The sequence below is a fragment of the Salmo trutta genome, chromosome 25 (assembly GCF_901001165.1).
Source record: "Salmo trutta chromosome 25, fSalTru1.1, whole genome shotgun sequence".
Classification (NCBI taxonomy): Eukaryota; Metazoa; Chordata; class Actinopteri; order Salmoniformes; family Salmonidae; genus Salmo; species Salmo trutta.
This window is the reverse complement of record NC_042981.1, coordinates 6,566,836-6,585,717: the sequence shown is the minus strand read 5'-3', so window position 1 is coordinate 6,585,717 and position 18,882 is coordinate 6,566,836. Positions and strand designations below refer to the sequence as shown.

General features: G+C 41.2%; 1 protein-coding gene across 1 annotated transcript; it reads right to left on the bottom strand.

Annotated features, from left to right (window-relative positions):
- Positions 1 to 297: 297 nt before the first annotated feature.
- LOC115161920 (uncharacterized) lies at positions 298 to 18,882 on the bottom strand. The gene is made up of 4 exons (XM_029712758.1): positions 18,829 to 18,882; positions 18,635 to 18,688; positions 17,754 to 17,871; positions 298 to 1,248 (listed from the first exon to the last, which is right to left on the bottom strand). The coding sequence occupies exons 3-4, from the start codon at positions 17,855 to 17,857 to the stop codon at positions 597 to 599; spliced, it is 756 nt and encodes a 251-aa protein (XP_029568618.1). The 5' UTR covers positions 17,858 to 17,871; positions 18,635 to 18,688; positions 18,829 to 18,882; the 3' UTR covers positions 298 to 596.

Below are 18,882 nucleotides of genomic sequence, written 5' to 3'. Positions count from 1 at the left end.
TTCACCGCTGAGACGATGACAGACCAGAATTCTCTTGGTAAAACCTAATTCATGTTTATTATGGTGTGTGTTTGTTTCCGTGGGTCCAAATCTTAACTCTATCAGTCTCACCATATTTAAAGTGTTTTCAACAACATTTAGATGACTGTTTATAGTCTTCTACGTTCAACCTTTTTGTTCTCAGAAGATGCAGGGAAACAGGAAGGCCATTGTCTTTCTGTAATGCAGTGTTTATGTCAGTGGAATAAAACCTAATAAAGACAGAAATACCAACAACAGTAATGATGGAGACAGTAGTGTTGCTGCTATGGTGAACTTTAATGAACTGTGTAGAGAGAGAGATGGACAGAGAGAGAGAGATGGACAGAGAGAGAGAGATGGACAGAGAGAGAGATGGACAGAGAGAGAGATGGACAGAGAGATAGGGATGGACAGAGAGAGAGATGGACAGAGAGAGAGGGGTGGACAGAGAGAGAGGGGTGGACAGAGAGAGAGAGATGGACAGAGAGAGAGATGGACAGAGAGAGATAGATGGACAGAGAGAGAGAAAGAAAATATACAGTTTTATATTTCCCACATCCAGACAGTGTACACTATTAGTATCCATCCAGACAGTGTACACTATTAGTGTCCATCAGACATTGATCAGTATTAGGGACACAATGGTAACATCTGTTGACCCATTTATTTTTTTCTTTGAAGCTGACACAACGATATACAGGGATGTGTCTATCTATTCTACTGAACGACTCCAACACCTCCTGCCAAGGGGGGTTGGTCACCTCAAGATGGTTCCTTGAAGGGTCCCAAACCGAGGAGAAGACAAAGGCCTTCCGGTTGTTGTCAAAGCCGTTGAAGACAGGCATGAATTGGAGAATATTGTTTCGTCCATCAGGTTTGTTGCATTTCTCCAGGCAGGGAGAGTAGGTGGAGAAGAAGACGATGCAGTCACCAGCATTATGATTAGCTTTGTTAATTAGAGTTTGCATTGGGCTGAGTATCTTATTACTACCACTCAGAAGACGGTACTCAGCATGGTCTATATGGTCTATTTTATCAGATTTGGGAGCATAGACGTTAAGAGGTGTGGCTGCGATGAGCCGGTTTCCTCTGTAGACATTGTTACCATTAAGTCTGTCCTTGACAACCTGAGGTTGCACCCCTACATCAAAGATTGCTCTATTTTGGGTGCACTGCTGCTGGGTGAGTAAGACGGCCATGGCATACTGGCGTCCCCCCAGGCCGAACCTGAACAACAACAGGAGACAGAAGAGACAGAACACAGAGGATCAGAAACATTACAAACAGACAGGAGACAGAAGAGACAGAACACAGAGGATCAGAAACATTACAAACAGACAGGAGACAGAAGAGACAGAACACAGAGGATCAGAAACATTACAAACAGACAGGAGACAGAAGAGACAGAACACAGAGGATCAGAAACATTACAAACAGACAGGAGACAGAAGAGACAGAACATAGAATCATAAACACGGGTTCTTTCTGAAACGTTAGAAACAGACTGGAGGAGGACACTCCTAACTATTTGAATATATGAATATGTGGACTGTTACTTATGCATAAATTATCACCACCATCACATGGACAAAGTTAAGAGAGGTCTGAGATAGTGCCCTCTGTAATTATTGGGACAGAAACACAATGTTGTTTTGGCTCTGTACTCCAGAACTTTGGATTTGAAATGATACAATGACTGACTATGAGGTTAAAGTGCAGAATGTCAGCTTTCATTTGAGGTTATTTTCATCCGTATCGGGTTAACCATTTAGAAATTACTGCACTTTTTGTACATAGTCCCCCCATTTTAGGGGACCAAAATTATTGGGACAAATTCACTTATGTGTATTAAAGCAGTCAAAAGTTAAGTATTTAGTCTCATATTCTTAGCACGCAATGACTACATCAACCTTGTGACTTTTCAAACTTGTTGGATGCATTTCCTGTTTGTTTTGGTTGTGTTTCAGATTATTTTGTGTCCAATAGAAATTAATGGTAAATAATGTATTGTGTCATTTTGGAGTAACTTTTATCTTTAACTATAAATAAGAATAGAATATGTTTCTAAACACTTCTACAGTAATGTGGATGCTACCATGATTAAGGATCATCCTGAATGAATCATGAATAATGATAAATGGGAAAGTTACCCATCATTATTCATACATGTGTCCCCCAAAAATGAAATGTTTCAAATAATGCCTAATGATTCTGTCTAACAGACATTTAGGAGTACTTAGATTATGAATGAACAGAGAAACACCCACCAACTCATCTCTTGTACCACATTAGCCAAGACATCTGCATCGATAGCATCCACCTTGCCTCCAAGCCAGAGAGACAGCAGAAAGAGAAGGACAACTCCCCTCATAGCTACACACACAGCTGAAACACACAGGAAAACACTATAAATACACACATCTGAAACACACTATATATACACACACAGCTGAAACATACAGGAACACACTATATATACACACACAGCTGAAACACACAGGAACACACTATATATACACACAGCTGAAACACACAGGAACACACTATATACACACAGCTGAAACACACAGGAACACACTATATACACACACAGCTGAAACATACAGGAACATTATATATATACACTGACAATACAAAACATCATGAACACCTGCTCTTTCCATGACATAGACTGACCAGGTGAATCCAGGTGAAAGCTATGATCCCTTATTGATGTCACCTGTTAAATCCACTTCAATCAGTGTAGATGAAGGTGAGGAAACAGGTTAAGGAAGGATTTTTAAACCTGGAGACAATTGAGACATGGATTGTGTATGTGTGCCATTCACATGGTGAAGTGCCTTTAAACGGGGCATGGTAGTAGGTGCCAGGCGTACAGGTTTGAGTGCGTCAAGAACTACAACGCTGCTGGGTTTTTCACGCTCAACAGTTTCCTGTGTCTATCAAGAATGGTCCACCACCCAAAGGACATCCAGCCAACTTAATACAACTGTTGGAAGCATTGGAGTCAACATGGGCCAGCATCCCTGTGGAAAGCTTTTGCCACCTTGTAGAGTCCATGTCCTGATGAATTGAGTCTGTTCTGAGGGAAACGTGTTTAACTCTGTATTAAGAAGGTGTTCTTAATGTTTTGTATAGTCAGTGTTTACTTATTCTGTTTAAGGAGCCCATGGAGGGCTACAAAGGTCCTAATTATATACAATCAACAATGTTGATAAGCAGTGAAGATAACAGATATAAGTCAGGTAGAATACACTTACAGAGATTGTAGATAGCTGGTTTATGTCCTCTAGATTGTAGATGCCTGATGTCCTCTAGATTGTAGATGACTGGCTGATGTCCTCTATACAAGACAAAACAGATGAAGGTTAACTGAAGTTATGGAAAACATCTAAAACAAACGTAGGCATGTTCATTATTTAAACCAGCAGAACATCAGTTAACACATTTAGTTCAGAGAGAAGATACTAATTCACCAGGTACCTGTTGAAGTGTTGTTGCTATGTCCATGTGAGCAGCGTTTTATAGGGGATTTATGTGTTAATATTTATCCAGGGGAAGGGAGGGCAGAGGGAGACAGAAGCAGCTGGCATCATTCCCATATTTATCCAGGGAGGGCAGAGGGAGAGACAAGTGATGCGATAGCTATACAGGAAATAGACAGTTATTATTGACCTGGTCACAGCGTTGTTGTTAATTTCTTGCTACTTTCTTTTAATTAATGCTTTGTTTTATTCATATATTATCTCTTTCATACATCTGCAAAATATGTAAAGCCTATTGTCTCTGTCAATCCCAGTAGTTATTTATATGTTTAATACAAAATTGTCAATACAGTTTTTTTTAGTACAGTATCAGTCAAATGTTTGCACACATTACTCATTACAGGGTTTTTCTTTATTTTGACTATTTTCTACATTGTAGAATAATAGTGAAGACATGACAACTATGAAATAACACATATGGAATCGTGTAGTAAACAAAAAAGTGTTAAACAAATGAAAATACATTTTATATTTGAGATTCTTCAAAGTAGCCACACTTTGCCTTGATGACAGCTTTGCACACTCTTGGCATTCTCTCAACCAGCTTCATGAGGAAGTCACCTGGAATTTATTTCAATTAACTGGTGTGCCTTGTTAAAAGATCATTTGTGGAATTCATTTCCTTTTTAATGCGTTTGAGCCAATCAGTGGTGCTGTGACAAGGTAGGGGTGGTATACAAAATATTTGGTATTTGGTAAAAGACCAAGTCCATATTATGGCAAGAACAGAGAAACACTTGTGAACATATTTTTTTTACTCATTCATTCCCTTTTAAGCCACTTGATAAACAGTAAGATAAGCAATCTTATTGAATTCCAAGCTTTTTATCTGAAAATAGGCAGGAGAAGGAAGACCCCTGCCACCAGTTTTGAGGTTTCACAACATTTTGTTTTAACAGTGTGTGTAAATAATTGAATGGCACTTTTGCCAGGCATGCTGTGGATTAGATAGATTTTTTAACATTCCATTGGCATCCACAAACCGACTTTTGGGGGATTTGATTTATTTGACCATTTAAAAACACAATTCAGAAAAACAAGTTGTAAGTAGCCTGGTTTCTGCTTGATGTACTAGACAGGACAGTAGTCTATCTCAGGGCCTTACCCCCAGTCCATCTCCATCACAGGAGGATGGTGGCACCTTAATTGGGGAGGACGAGCTTGTGGTAATGGCTGGAGCTGAATGGAATCAAATACATGGTTGCCATGGTTTCCATGTGTTTGATGCCGTTCCATTTGCTCTGTTCTGGCCATTATTATGAGCTGTCCTCCCCTCAGCAGCCTCCGCTGATATCCTTAATGCTGCGTGCCAAGCAGAGAGGTATTGGCTCCCATTTTTGCAGTTTATTGTTTGACTTGGCCAGGAATCAAACTCCCAACCTTGGACACGAACCATAAGGCCACCGAGTTGGTGGACAAGTGATACACTGCATTTAACTTATTTTCCATTATGGTCCTCTGTACACACATTCATGAATGCAAATACATCATTAAAACAGCACCAACAAGGGGGAAACAGTACTAGAAACATTAAAGATGGGAGTGAAATACATAGTGCAGTGTGAGAGGTTTATGACATGTTTCCAAAGGATCACTGCACTAGATAACAGGACATGTACTCTGTTTACTTGAGACACGCCTTCATCCGTGTTCTACGGAATTAAAATGACATCATTCAATAGAAATTCACAATAGTTCCAAGGAATGTTTGCCAAGTAACATCAAGCCACATTGAAAGATCACAAGACAGGATACACAGCACTCAATGCACACAGTAACTGTTTACCCTGTGCTGCTCCTGTGTTGGAAATTCTAACCAAGTGAGAGAGACTTTGTCATTTCTTCAAACAATCATCTTTATTCAATATCGATTAATTATTGCAATAATTAATACAGTAGCTGTAGCTTCACTCTCATTAGTTTCCATTACAGCCTGGATGTTGATGCTAACACAGTCACTACAGTCCTATTAGTTTCCATTACAGCCTGGATGTTGATGCTAACACAGTCACTACAGTCCCATTAGTTTTCATTACAGCCTGGATGTTGATGCTAACACAGTCTCTACAGTCCCATTAGTTTTCATTACAGCCTGGATGTTGATGCTAACACAGTCACTAGAGTCCCATTAGTTTCCATTACAGCCTGGATGTTGATGCTAACACAGTCACTACAGTCCCATTAGTTTTCATTACAGCCTGGATGTTGATGCTAACACAGTCGCTACAGTCCCATTAGTTTTCATTACAGCCTGGATGTTGATGCTAACACAGTCACTGCAGTCCCATTAGTTTTCATTACAGCCTGGATGTTGATGCTAACACAGTCTCTACAGTCCCAATAGTTTTCATTACAGTTGCAGCCTTGTTTGAATGCCGTGGTTGCTCAAAATGTTTATGGAACATTGTTGTTTACCAAGTAACTATTTGTTCAGCACTTTTAAAATGTACAGTGACAGAATTCAGAGCATGGACCTTTCTTACAGTGTTCCCCCTGTACACCAAACCAGAACCATAGGATAAATAAAGGGGGCATATAAGCTCTTACAATATTTGATGATTACATTTCTCTAAAACAGGTTATAGGCTACATGTGAATGTCATGGAAATATTCAGTCAATAATATTTCTCAAATACCAGAGCCTGTGCGTTCAATGAATAGACATTTATTACAGAGTAATATAAGCTGAGTTGGTTCATGAAGTAACACACTTTCCAGCCTTGGCACACACTTCATGCACATTTTTCCTCCTTACGTCACACACATAGTAACTCTTCTTTATGTTAATGATTCATCCCCTCTAATTTTTAGCCACCGTTATCATTTTTGCCTTGCACTAATTTTAGAATTAATGAAGAACAATTATTTTTCAATTCTGAGTTGGATGACCGCTCAAAACGTATTTTGCCAGTCGGAGCTAGTTTTTTCTCCGAGATCCGAGTTGTCTTGTAGTAAGCCTCTGATTCCTTCCAAACCACTCATTGTTGAATTTGTGATTTCCAACTTGTTGTTTAATGTTTATGTCCAATGGCCGATGAGCACCGATACGTTTTATCTAGAATTTCTCTTTATTATTTCTTCATATGACAAGGATTAAAAAGGATGTGTGCCCTATGTACCTGTGGCAATCTGAGAGTATTTGATTGGTGGAAACAATCTGGTAATGGCTCCACCTTGCCTTCTGATAGGCTAGGTAGAAGTTTCACCATATTGCTTACTGTATACCAATTTAGGCATGAGGGATGATTTGGGATTGGCTCAGTGTCTCTGCGGACTCCTGTTGTAGCAGCAGAGGGCACTGCCACGCCATATTAATACAAACTGTTACCTTGTCCAGGAGCTCTCTATCAGCGCTGGGCAAAGGAGGGAGAAATTCTGGTACCACAAAATGTGCACACCTCCCCAAATCCATGAGCAAAAACATTGTTTGTCCCAAACCTTTTGCTGTTGTTTAGAAGTTTCATTTGATAGTAAGATATTGTAAGAGAAAAGATAAATATATAATTTAATGTCTGAACCTGAGCCAACATTCAACTCAAACTTTGACATATTAGCAACTAAACCTCCTTTTGCATCTTTAAATGTGGGTTGATTGTTAGCCTTTTGATAATAGGAGTCTTTTTACAGAACATTTGTAATGGATGTGGACTGTCTCCAGGCAGTGAGATAATATTCATGAGTGATTCAAAAAATGTATTCGACAGATTCATTGGACTGCGGAGTCGGAGAGGGCCAGTGGCTAGAGGGGCCTCTTGCATGATTCCCTGTGTTTTGGCGCTTCCAATCTTTAAACAAACACAGGAAGTGGTCTCTGCAGCCACATTTATCTACATACCATAGGAAGTAAAGAACAATTCACTGACCCCATCCAAGTTTACTACAATGTTAGTAGATAACCACTGTGCACAACACGTCAATTCAATGTGGAAATGTGGGTAATATTTGGTTGAGAATTTGATCAATGAGATTAACTTTAATTATCCGACTCAAGACAGCCAGATTAATTTTGATAATATCCCATTTGAAAGCTATACTCGACTAATAATCAACAACATTTAAATATTAGAGTGAGATTGAGGACAAATTGTGATCTGATTTCACCAAAACTCACCATGAATTCAAAAGGGATTATCACCAATCCATGAATTCAGCAGGGATTATCACCAATCCATGAATTCAACAGGGATTATCTCCAATCCATGAATTCAACAGGGATTATCACCAATCCATGAATTCAACAGGGATTATCACCAATCCATGATTTCAGCAGGGATTATCTCCAATCCATGAATTCAACAGGGAGTATCACCAATCCATGAATTCAACAGGGATTATCACCAATCCATGAACTCAACAGGGATTATCACCAATCCATGAATTCAACAGGGATTATCACCAATCCATGAAGTGTGTTGATTATATGTTTAGAAGTAGTTTTGTAATGTAGGTTTCTTTACATAAAATAAGGATAATAACCTGAGCTAAGATTAGAAAAACAAACTACACTACAGTGCCTAGAAAAAGTATGTGAACCCTTTGGAAATACCTGGATTTCTGCATGAATTGGTCATAACATTTGATCTGATCTGCATCTAGGTCACAACAATAGACAAACACAGTCTGATTAAACTAATAACACACAAACAATTATACGTGTTCATGTCTTTATTGAGCAGACCGTGTAAACATTCACAGAGCAGGGTGGAAAAGGTAACACATACACGTGTTTAGCAGATGTTATTACGGGTGTAGTGAAATGCTTGTGTTTCTAGCTCCGACAGTGCAGTAATATCTAACAATTTTACAACATATACCCAATACACACAAATCTAGTAAAGGAATGGTATTAGAATATATAAATATATGGACGAGTAATGTCAGAGCAGCATAGACTAAGATAAAGCAGAATAGAATAGAATACAGTATATACATATGAGATGAGTAATGCAACAAATGCAAACCTTATTAAAGTGACTAGTTTTCCATTTATTAAAGTGGCCAGTGATTTCAAGTCTATGTATATAGGCAGCAGCCTCTAATGTGCTAGTGATGACTATTTACCAATCTGATGGCCTTGAGATAGAAGCTGTTTTACTGACTTTATTGTCCCCGTGAGGAAATTTGGTTGCAGTGTCATGTACACATTGAAAGTGGCGTTTAAATACAAAACAAATTGACAATACAACTTTCATAACAGTTACTACCAATAAAAAGAGACTTGTTTTTCAGTTTCTCGGTCCCAGCTTTGACACACATGTACTGACCTCGCCTTCTGGATGATAGCGGAGTTTCTGAGGGTCAAGAAACATGAGCAATGGACATTAGACCGGTGGAAATCTGGATGAGTAAAAGTCTGAGAATTTTGGTTCCAACCGCTGTGTCTGTGAGACACAGAGAAGGTGAACAGATGATCTCCGCATGTGTGGTTCCCACCGTGAAGCATGGAGGAGGAGGTGTGATGGTGTGGGGTGCTTTGCTGGTGACACTGTCTGTGATTTATTTAGAATTCAAGGGACACTTAACCAGCATGGTTACCACAACAATCTGCAGTGATAAGCCATGCCATCTGGTTTGAGCTTAGTGGGAATATCATTTGTTTTTCAACAGGACAATGACCCAATACAACTCAAGGCTGTGTAAGGGCATTTTTTTTTACCAAGAAGGAGAATGATGGAGTGCTGCATCAGATGACCTGGCCTCCACAATCACCCAACCTCAACCCAGTTGAGATTGTTTGGGATGAGTTGGACCGCAGAGTGAAGGAAAAGCAGCCAACAAGTGCTCAGCATATGAAGGAACTCCTTCAAGAGTACTGGAAAAGCATTCCAGGTGAAGATGGTTGAGAGAATGCCAAGAGTGTGCAAAGCTGTTATCAAGGCAAAGAGTGGCTACTTTGAAGAATCTAAAATATAAATTATTATATTATTATATAAAAAAATGTTAAAACAGTCTCCTCCTGCTGGTCTCTCAGAGCTCTATTAAAACTGTCTCCTCCTGCTGGTCTCAAAGAGCTCTGTTCAAACAGTCTCCTCCTGCTGGTCTCTCAGGGCTCTGTTAAAACAGTCTCCTCCTGCTGGTCTCACAGGGCTCTGTTAAAACATGTCTGGAAACACATCACAGCTGATATAGATGCCATATACTGTGTAACATATAGTCAAATGGTAAAAGATTTATATTATAATAATACATGTATTTTATTAAAGCCATGAGGAAGGACAGGTGAGCAGAAGTTCCACAACACTCAAACACCATCATGCACGCACACGATCAAACACGCACACCATCAAACACGCACACCATCAAACACCCACACCATCAAACATGCACACCAGCAAACACCCACACCATCAAACACACACACCATCAAACACGCACACCATCAAACACGCACACCATCAAACACACACACAGCATCAAGAAACACCTCTGGAATAGAATCCCCCAATATGTGATGAGGCTTCTCATCAACCACCTCTGAAGGTTATTTCTGTGTTTTGCTACTGAGAGAGAGTTTTACCCTGAGAAATTGCTCCACCCTAAATGCCACCTCTTGCATGGTCAGCACCACACTGCCACTGAACAGTGTGTGTGTGTGTGTGTGTGTGTGTGTGTGTGTGTGTGTGTGTGTGTGTGTGTGTGTGTGTGTGTGTGTGTGTGTGTGTGTGTGTGTGTGTGTGTGTGTGTGTGTGTGTGTGTGTGTGTGAACCAGATTACAGGCACTGGCTACAGTGAGAAGCTTCCTCTGGAGTGGACACCTTGATGAAAACATGTCAATATTCAAGTCCCCAAGAAAGTATTCCTCTCTGTTTACATCACATACACTATCAAGCATTTCACACACATTATTTAGATACTGACTGTTAGCACTTGGTGGCCTAAAGCAACACCCCAAAACAATAGGCTTTAGATGTGCCAAGTGAACCTGCAACCACCACACTTAAAAATAGATATATTTACTAGGCAATTCAGTTAAGAACAAATAATTATTTACAATGACGACCTATGTGTATTGCCCTATGGTACTCCCAATCACGTCCAGATGTGATGCAGCCTGGATTTCAACCAGGGACTGTAGTGACATCTCTTGCACTGTATTTTTTGCACTGAGATGCAGTGCCTTAGACCACCGTATTTTTATGTCCAGCTCTCATCCGTCTCCCTCATCATCAGCTTGTCTTCCAGAAGGTGGACTCCTGCTACCAGTTTCCCTATAGAACAATGTGTGAGATGATTAGTGAAGTCAGATGTGGTGCTTGGTTGGAACTAAAACCTGCAATACCTATTCAAATCAAATCAAATCAAAATCAAATCAAATCAAAGTTTTTTTGTCACGTGCGCCGGATACAACAGGTGTAGGTAGAACTTGTAGGTAGAACAGTGAAATGCTTACTTACAGGCTCTAACCAACAGTGCGGAAAAAAAGGTATGAGTGTGTGTAGGTAAGTAAAGAAATAAAACAACAGTAAAAAGACATTTGAAAATAAGAGTAGCAAGGCTATACACAGACACCGGTTAGTCAGGCTGATTGAGGTAGTATGTACATGTAGATATGGTTAAAGTGACTATGCATATATGATAAACAGAGAGTAGCAGTAGCGTAAAAGAGGGGTTGGCGGGTGGTGGGTTGCGGGACACAATGCAGATAGCGCGGTAGGCCAATGTGCGGGAGCACTGGTTGGTCGGGCCAATTGAGGTAGTATGTACATGAATGTATAGTTAAAGTGACTATGCATATATGATAAACAGAGAGTAGCAGCAGTGTAAAAGATTGGTTTGGGGGGGCACACAATGCAAATAGTCCGGGTAACCATTGGTTACCTGTTCAGGAGTCTTATGGATTGGGGGTAAAAACTGTTGAGAAGCCTTTTTGTCCTAGACTTGCCACTCCGGTACCGCTTGCCATGCGGTAGTAGAGAGAACAGTCTATGACTGGGGTGGCTGGGGTCTTTGACAATTTTTAGGGCCTTCCTCTGACACCGCCTGGTGTAGAGGTCTTGGATGGCAGGCAGCTTTGCCCCAGTGATGTACTGGGCCGTACGCACTACCCTGTGAAGTGCCTTGCGGTCGGAGGCCGAGCAATTGCCGTACCAGGCAGTGATGCAACCGGTCAGGATGCTCTCGATGTTGCAGCTGTAGAACCTTTTGAGGATCTCAGGATCCATGCCAAATCTTTTTAGTTTCCTGAGGGGGAATAGGCTTTGTCGTGCCCTCTTCACGACTGTCTTGGTGTGTTTGGACCATTCTAGTTTGTGGTTGATGTGGACACCAAGGAATTTGAAGCTCTCAACCTGCTCCACTAAAGCCCCGTCGATGAGAATGGGGACGTGCTCAGTGCTCCTTTTCCTATAGTCCACAATCATCTCCTTAGTCTTGGTTACATTGACGGATAGGTTGTTATTCTGGCACCACCCAGCCAGGTCTCTGACCTCCTCCCTATTTCTCGTCATTGTCGGTGATCAGGCCTACCACTGTTGTGTCGTCTGCAAACTTAATGATGGTGTTGGACTCGTGCCTAGCCATGCAGCCGTGGGTGAACAGGGAGTACAGGAGGGGACTGAGCACGCACCCCTGGGGAGCTCCAGTGTTGAGGATCAGCATGGCAGATGTGTTGCTACCTACCCTCACCACCTGGGGGCGGCCCGTCAGGAAGTCCAGGATCCAGATGCAGAGGGAGATGTTTAGTCCCAGGTTCCTTAGCTTAGTGATGAGCTTTGAGGGTACTATGGTGTTGAACTGTAGTCAATGAATAGCATTCTCACATAGGTGTTCCTTTTGTCCAGATGGGAAAGGACAGTGTGGAGTGCAATAGAGATTGCATCATCTGTGGATCTGTTTTGGCGGTATGCAAATTAGAGTGGGTCTAGGGTTTCTGGGATAATGGTGTTGATGTGAGCTATGACCAGCCTTTCAAAGCACTTCATGGCTACGGACGTGAGTGCTACGGGTCTGTAGTCATTTAGGCAGGTTGCCTTTGTGTTCTTGGGCACAGGGACTATGGTGGCCTGCTTGAAACATGTTGGTATTACAGACTCAATCAGGGACAGGTTGAAAATGTCAGTGAAGACACTTGCCAGTTGGTCAGCGCATGCTCGGAGCACACGTCCTGGTAATCCATCTGGCCCCGCAGCCTTGTGTATGTTGACCAGTTTAAAGGTCTACGGAGGGCGTGATCACACAGTCGTCCGGAGCAGCTGATGCTCTCATATATGTTTCAGTGTTGCTTGTCTCGAAGCGAGCATAGAAGGGATTTAGCTCGCCTGGTAGGCTCGTGTCACTGGGCAGCTCGCGGCTGTGCCTCCCTTTGTAGTCTGTAATAGTTTGCAAGCTCTGCCACATCCGACGAGCGTTGGAGCCGGTGTAGTACGATTCAATCTTAGCCCTGTATTGACACTTTGTCTGCTTGCTGGTTCGCCACAGGGCATAGCGTGATTTCTTGTAAGCTTCCGGGTTAAAGTCCCGCACCTTGAAAGCGGCAGCTCTACCTTTTAGCTCAGTGCGAATGTTGCCTGTAATCTATGGCTTCTGGTTGGGGTATGTACATACAGTCACTGTGGGGACGACATCCTCGATGCACTTATTGATAAAGCCATTGACTGATGTAGTGTATTCCTCAATGTCATCGGAAGAATCCCGGAACATGTTCCAGTCTGTGATCGTAAAACAGTCCTGTAGTTTAGCATCTGCTTCATCTGACCACTTTTTTTATAGACCGAGTCACTGGTGCTTCCTGCTTTAATTTTCGCTTCTAAGCAGGAATCAGCAGGATAGCGTTGTGGTCAGATTTACCAAATGGAGGGCGAGGGAGAACTTTGTAAGCGTCTCTGTGTGTGGAGCACAGGTGATCTAGAATTTTTTTTCCCTCTGGTTGCACATTTAACATGTTGATAGAAATTTGGTAGAACTAGAATTAAAGTCTCTGGCCACTAGGAGCGCTGCCTCTGGGTGAGTGGTTTCCTGTTTGCTTATTTCCTTATACAGCTGACTTAGTGCAGTCTTAATGCCAGCATCTGATTGTGGTGGTAAATAAACAGCCACGAAAAGTATAACTGAGAACTCTCTAGGCAAGTAGTGTTGTGTGCAATTTATCACAATATACTCGACTTCAGGCGAGCAAAATCTAGAGACTTCCTTAGATTTCGTACACCAGCTGTTGTTTACAAATATGCACAGACCCCCCCCCCCCCCCCCTCGTCTTACCGGAGTGTGCTGTTCTATCTTGTCGGTGCAGCGTGTATCCCACTAGCTGAATATCCATTCAGCCACAATTTTGTGATACATAGGACATTACAGTTTTTGATGTCCCGTTGGTAGGATATCGTACATCGTCTAGTTTATTGTCCAGTGATTGCACGTTGGTGAGTAATATTGACGGTAATGGTAGCTTTCCTACTCGTCTTCTGCGGATCCGGACGAGGCATCCGGCTCTTCGTCCTCTGAGTCGCTTCTTTTTGCGAGTAAATTGGGATGTCTGCCCTGCGAGGTGTTTGGAGAATATCGTGTGAGTCCTGCTTGTTGTTGTTGTTGACATTTTTTTGTCTAATCCGAGGTGATTGATCGCTGTCCTGATATCCAGAAGCTCTTTTCTGCCATAAGATACGGTGGCAGAAACATTATGTACAAAATAAGTTACAAATAACGTGAAAAAAAACACATAATAGTACAATTGGTTAGGAGACCGTAAAACGGTGGCCATCTCCTCCGTATTCACTCCAGGACAAGGGTTAAAAGTCTCTGAACTGACAGAATGTGATCTTATATAACGATATAGAGTCTGTAGACAGTCTGTAGATACAGAATCAACCATATAAATATAGTTAGGAAAATATGAATAGTTATAAGGACTATATATTACACAGCTACATGTGTGTTGATATCTCCTTCAGTTATTGTCATAATGTCATAATGCATCGCAGAAGTTAGAGTAGTAGTGACAGAGTGTATTACCCCTGCGCATAGTGCAATTAATATGTTGATAGAATTTAGGTAGCCTTGTTCTCAAATTTGCTTTGTTAAAATCCCCAGCTACAATAAATGCAGCTTCAGGATATATGGTTTCCAGTTTACCTAGAGTCCTGTGAAGTTCCTTAAGGGCCGTCTTGGTGTCTGCTTGAGGGGGAATGTTCACCGCTGAGACGATGACTGACCAGAATTCTCTTGGTAAAACCTAGTACATGTTTATTAGGGTGTGGGTTTGTTTCCGTGGGTCCAAATCTTAACTCCATCAGTCTCACCATATTTAAAGTGTTTTCAACAACATTTACATGACTGTTTATAGTCCTCTACGTTCAACCTTTTTGTTCTCAGAAGATGCAGGGAAACAGGAAGGCCATGGTCTTTCTGTCATGCTGTCACAGTTGTCGTCGGTGAAATAGGACCAAGGCGCAGCGGAAGGATGGATACTCATATTTTTTTAATGTTCAACAAAAAAAAGAATAGAGCATCCACTTGAAACAAACAATACTCACAACAGCGTGGCAGGCTCACACAAAACGCAGCAGTGCACACAACAATTCCCCACAAACCCAAAAGGCAAAGTAGGCCACTTATGTGTGACTCCCAATCAGCCACAACCCTCTACAGCTGTGCCTGATTGGAAGTCACACGGCCAAAATTAATGAACCAACAAAACACACAGACTCTTCTGCCACGTCCTGACCCAACTACACCCTCTACTGGTCCGGACGTGACACATGCAGTGTTTGTCAGTGGAATAAAACCTAATAAAGACAGAAATACCAACAACAGTAATGATGGAGACAGTAGTGTTGCTGCTATGGTGAACTTTAATGAACTGTGTAGAGAGAGAGATGGACAGAGAGAGAGATGGACAGAGAGAGAGATGGACAGAGAGAGAGATGGACAGAGAGAGAGGGATGGACAGAGAGAGAGATGGACAGAGAGAGAGAGATGGACAGAGAGAGAGATGCTCAGAGAGAGAGAGATGCTCAGAGAGAGGGAGAGATGCTCAGAGAGAGGGGGATGGACAGAGAGAGGGGGATGGACAGAGAGAGGGGGTGGACAGAGAGAGGGGGGTGGACAGAGAGAGGGAAAGAAAGAAAATATACAGTTCTATATTTCAACCTTTGAGATAGTGTACACTATTAGTATCCATACAGACAGTGTATACTATTAGTATCCATACAGACAGTGTACACTACTAGTATCCATAAAGACAGTCATTGGTCTCAGGATTTGTGTTGGCAGTGACACAACGGTAACATGTGTTTCGTCCCTGGAATCTGACACAACGATATAAAGGGAGGTATGCATCTATTCTCCTGAAGGAGTCAAACACCTGCTGCTTAGTCGGTTTGGTCACTCCTGTATGGTGCATTGTGGGGTCCCAAACTGAGGAGAAGACAAAGGCTATCCGGTTGGCGTTCCAGCCGTTGAAGACGGTCATGAAGGGGAGAATGCTGGTTGCTCCACCAGGGAAGTTGCATCTCTCCAGGCAGGGAGAGTAGGTGGAGAAGAAGACGATGCAGTCATTTGGCTTTGCTGCTGTTAACAGAGTCTGCATTTTGCTGGGGTTGGTTCTATCATGCCCCAAGAGAAGGTACTCAGCATGGTAGGTGTCAGGTATGGCTGCGATGAGACGGTCTCCTATGTAGACACTATAATCCTTAAGTGTGTTCTGGACAACCTGAGGTTGCACGCCTACATCAAAGTTTGCTCCATTTTGGGTGCACTGCTGTTGGGTGAGTAAGACAGCCATGGCATACTGGTGGTTCTCCAGGCCGTACCTGAACAACAACAGGAGACAGAAGAGACAGAACACAGAGGATCAGAAACATTACAAACAGACAGGAGACAGAACACAGAGGATCAGAAACATTACAAACAGACAGGAGACAGAAGAGACAGAACACAGAGGATCAGAAACATTACAAACAGACAGGAGACAGAAGAGACAGAACACAGAGGATATGTGCACTGTTACTTATGCATAAATTATCATCACCGTCACATGGACAAAGTTAATTAAGAGAGGTCTGAGATAGTGCCCTCTGTAATTATTGGGAGATTTTTAGAAGGGGTATGATATTTGTTAGTCTGTAACTTTCCCTCTGATGGTTAGAATCATTATTCATGATTTATTCAGGATTATCCTTAATCATGGTAGCATCCATATTAATGTAGAAGTGTTTAGAAACACATTCTATTCATATTTACAATAAAAGTTACTCCAAAATAATTAGAGGGAACTGTATATCCACCTGGATTGAATGATCAAAATATTCTAAATGCTACAGTCTATATTACCAATACAGTCTATATTACCAATACAGTCTATATTACCAATACAGTCTATATTAGCAATGCAGTCTATATTACCAATGCAGTCTATATTACCAATACAGTCTATATTAACAATACAGTCTATATTACCAATACAGTCTATATTACCAATACAGTCTACTATACTATACTAGCAATACAGTCTATATTACCAATGCAGTCTATATTACCAATACAGTCTATATTACCAATACAGTCTACTATACTATACTAGCAATACAGTCTATATTACCAATGCAGTCTATATTACCAATACAGTCTATATTACCAATACAGTCTACTATACTATACTAGCAATACAGTCTATATTAGTAATACAGTCTATACTAGAAATACAGTCTATACTAGCAATACAGTCTATACTAGCAATACAGTCTATACTAGAAATACAGTCTATACTAGCAATACAGTCTATATTACCAATACAGTCTATTTTACCAGTACAGTCTATATTACCAATACAGTCTATATTACCAATACAGTCTATACTAGCAATACAGTCAATATAAGCAGTACAGTCTATATAAGCAGTACAGTCTATATTACCAATACAGTCTATACTAGAAATAAAGTCTATACTAGCAATAGTCTATACTAGCAATAGTCTATACTAGCAATCGTCTATACTAGCAATAGTCTATACTAGCAATAGTCTATACTAGCAACAGTCTATACTAGCATGTCTTGTCTGCAGTCCATTTACTAAGCATTTGTCCCAGGTAACCTTTTTTTACGACAGATCAAACATTCAGGACAGAACTAAAATATTGTTTGAAAGTTAAGAGGAATTTAAAATGGAATATAAAAATGTTTCAAATAATGTCTAATGATTCTGTCTAACAGACATTTAGGAGTACTTAGATTATGAATGAACAGAGAAACACCCACCTTCTCATCTCTTGTACCACATTAGCCAAGACCTCTTGATTGATAGCATCCACCTTGCCTCCAAGCCAGAGAGACAGCAGAAAGAGAAGGACAACTCCCCTCATAGCTACACACACAGCTGAAACACACAGAACATACTATATACACACACAGCTGAAACACACTATATATACACACAGCTGAAACACACAGGAACACACTATATATATATACAGCTGAAACACACAGGAACATATGAACACCTACTCCGTCCATCACATAGACTGACCATAGACTGACCATAGACTGACCAGGTGAATCCAGGTGAAAGCTATGACACCTTAATTGATGTCACCTGTTAAATCCACTTCAATCAGTGTAGATGAAGGTGAGGAAACAGGTTAAAGAAGGATTTTTAAACCTGGAGACAATTGAGACATGGATTAAGTATGTGTGCCATTCAGATGGTTAAGTGCCTTTAAACGGGGCATGGTAGTAGGTGCCAGGCGTACTGGTTTGAGTGCGTCAAGAACTGCAACGCTGCTGGGTTTTTCACACTCAACAGTTTCCCGTGTCTATCAAGATTGGTCCACCACCCAAAGGACAACCAGCCAACTTGACACAACTGTGTGAAGCATTGGAGTCAACATGGCCCAGCATCCCTGTGGAACGCTTTCAACAACTTGTAGAGTCCATGTCCTGATGAATTGAGGCTGTTCTGAGGGAAACGTGGGTGTAACTAAATATTAAGGTGTTCTTAATATTTTGTTTAGTCATTATTATTTTTAAGGACTCTTGGATATACCAGCCCATGGAGGGCTACAAAGGTCCTAATTATATAAAATCAACTATGTTGATTAGCAGGAAAGATAACAGATATAAGTCACGTAGAAGACACTTACAGAGATTGTAGATGGCTGGTTTATGTCCTGTAGATTGTAGATGGCTGATGTCTTCTATCCAAGACAAAACAGATAAAGGTTAACTCAAGTTACGGAAAACATCGAAAACACACTTAGACATTTTCTTTATTACAAACAGCAGAACAACAGTCATCACATGTAGTTCAGAGAGAAGATACTAATTCACCAGGTACCTGTTGAAGTGTTGTTGCTGTGTCCATGTGAGCAGTGCTTTATAGTGGATTTAT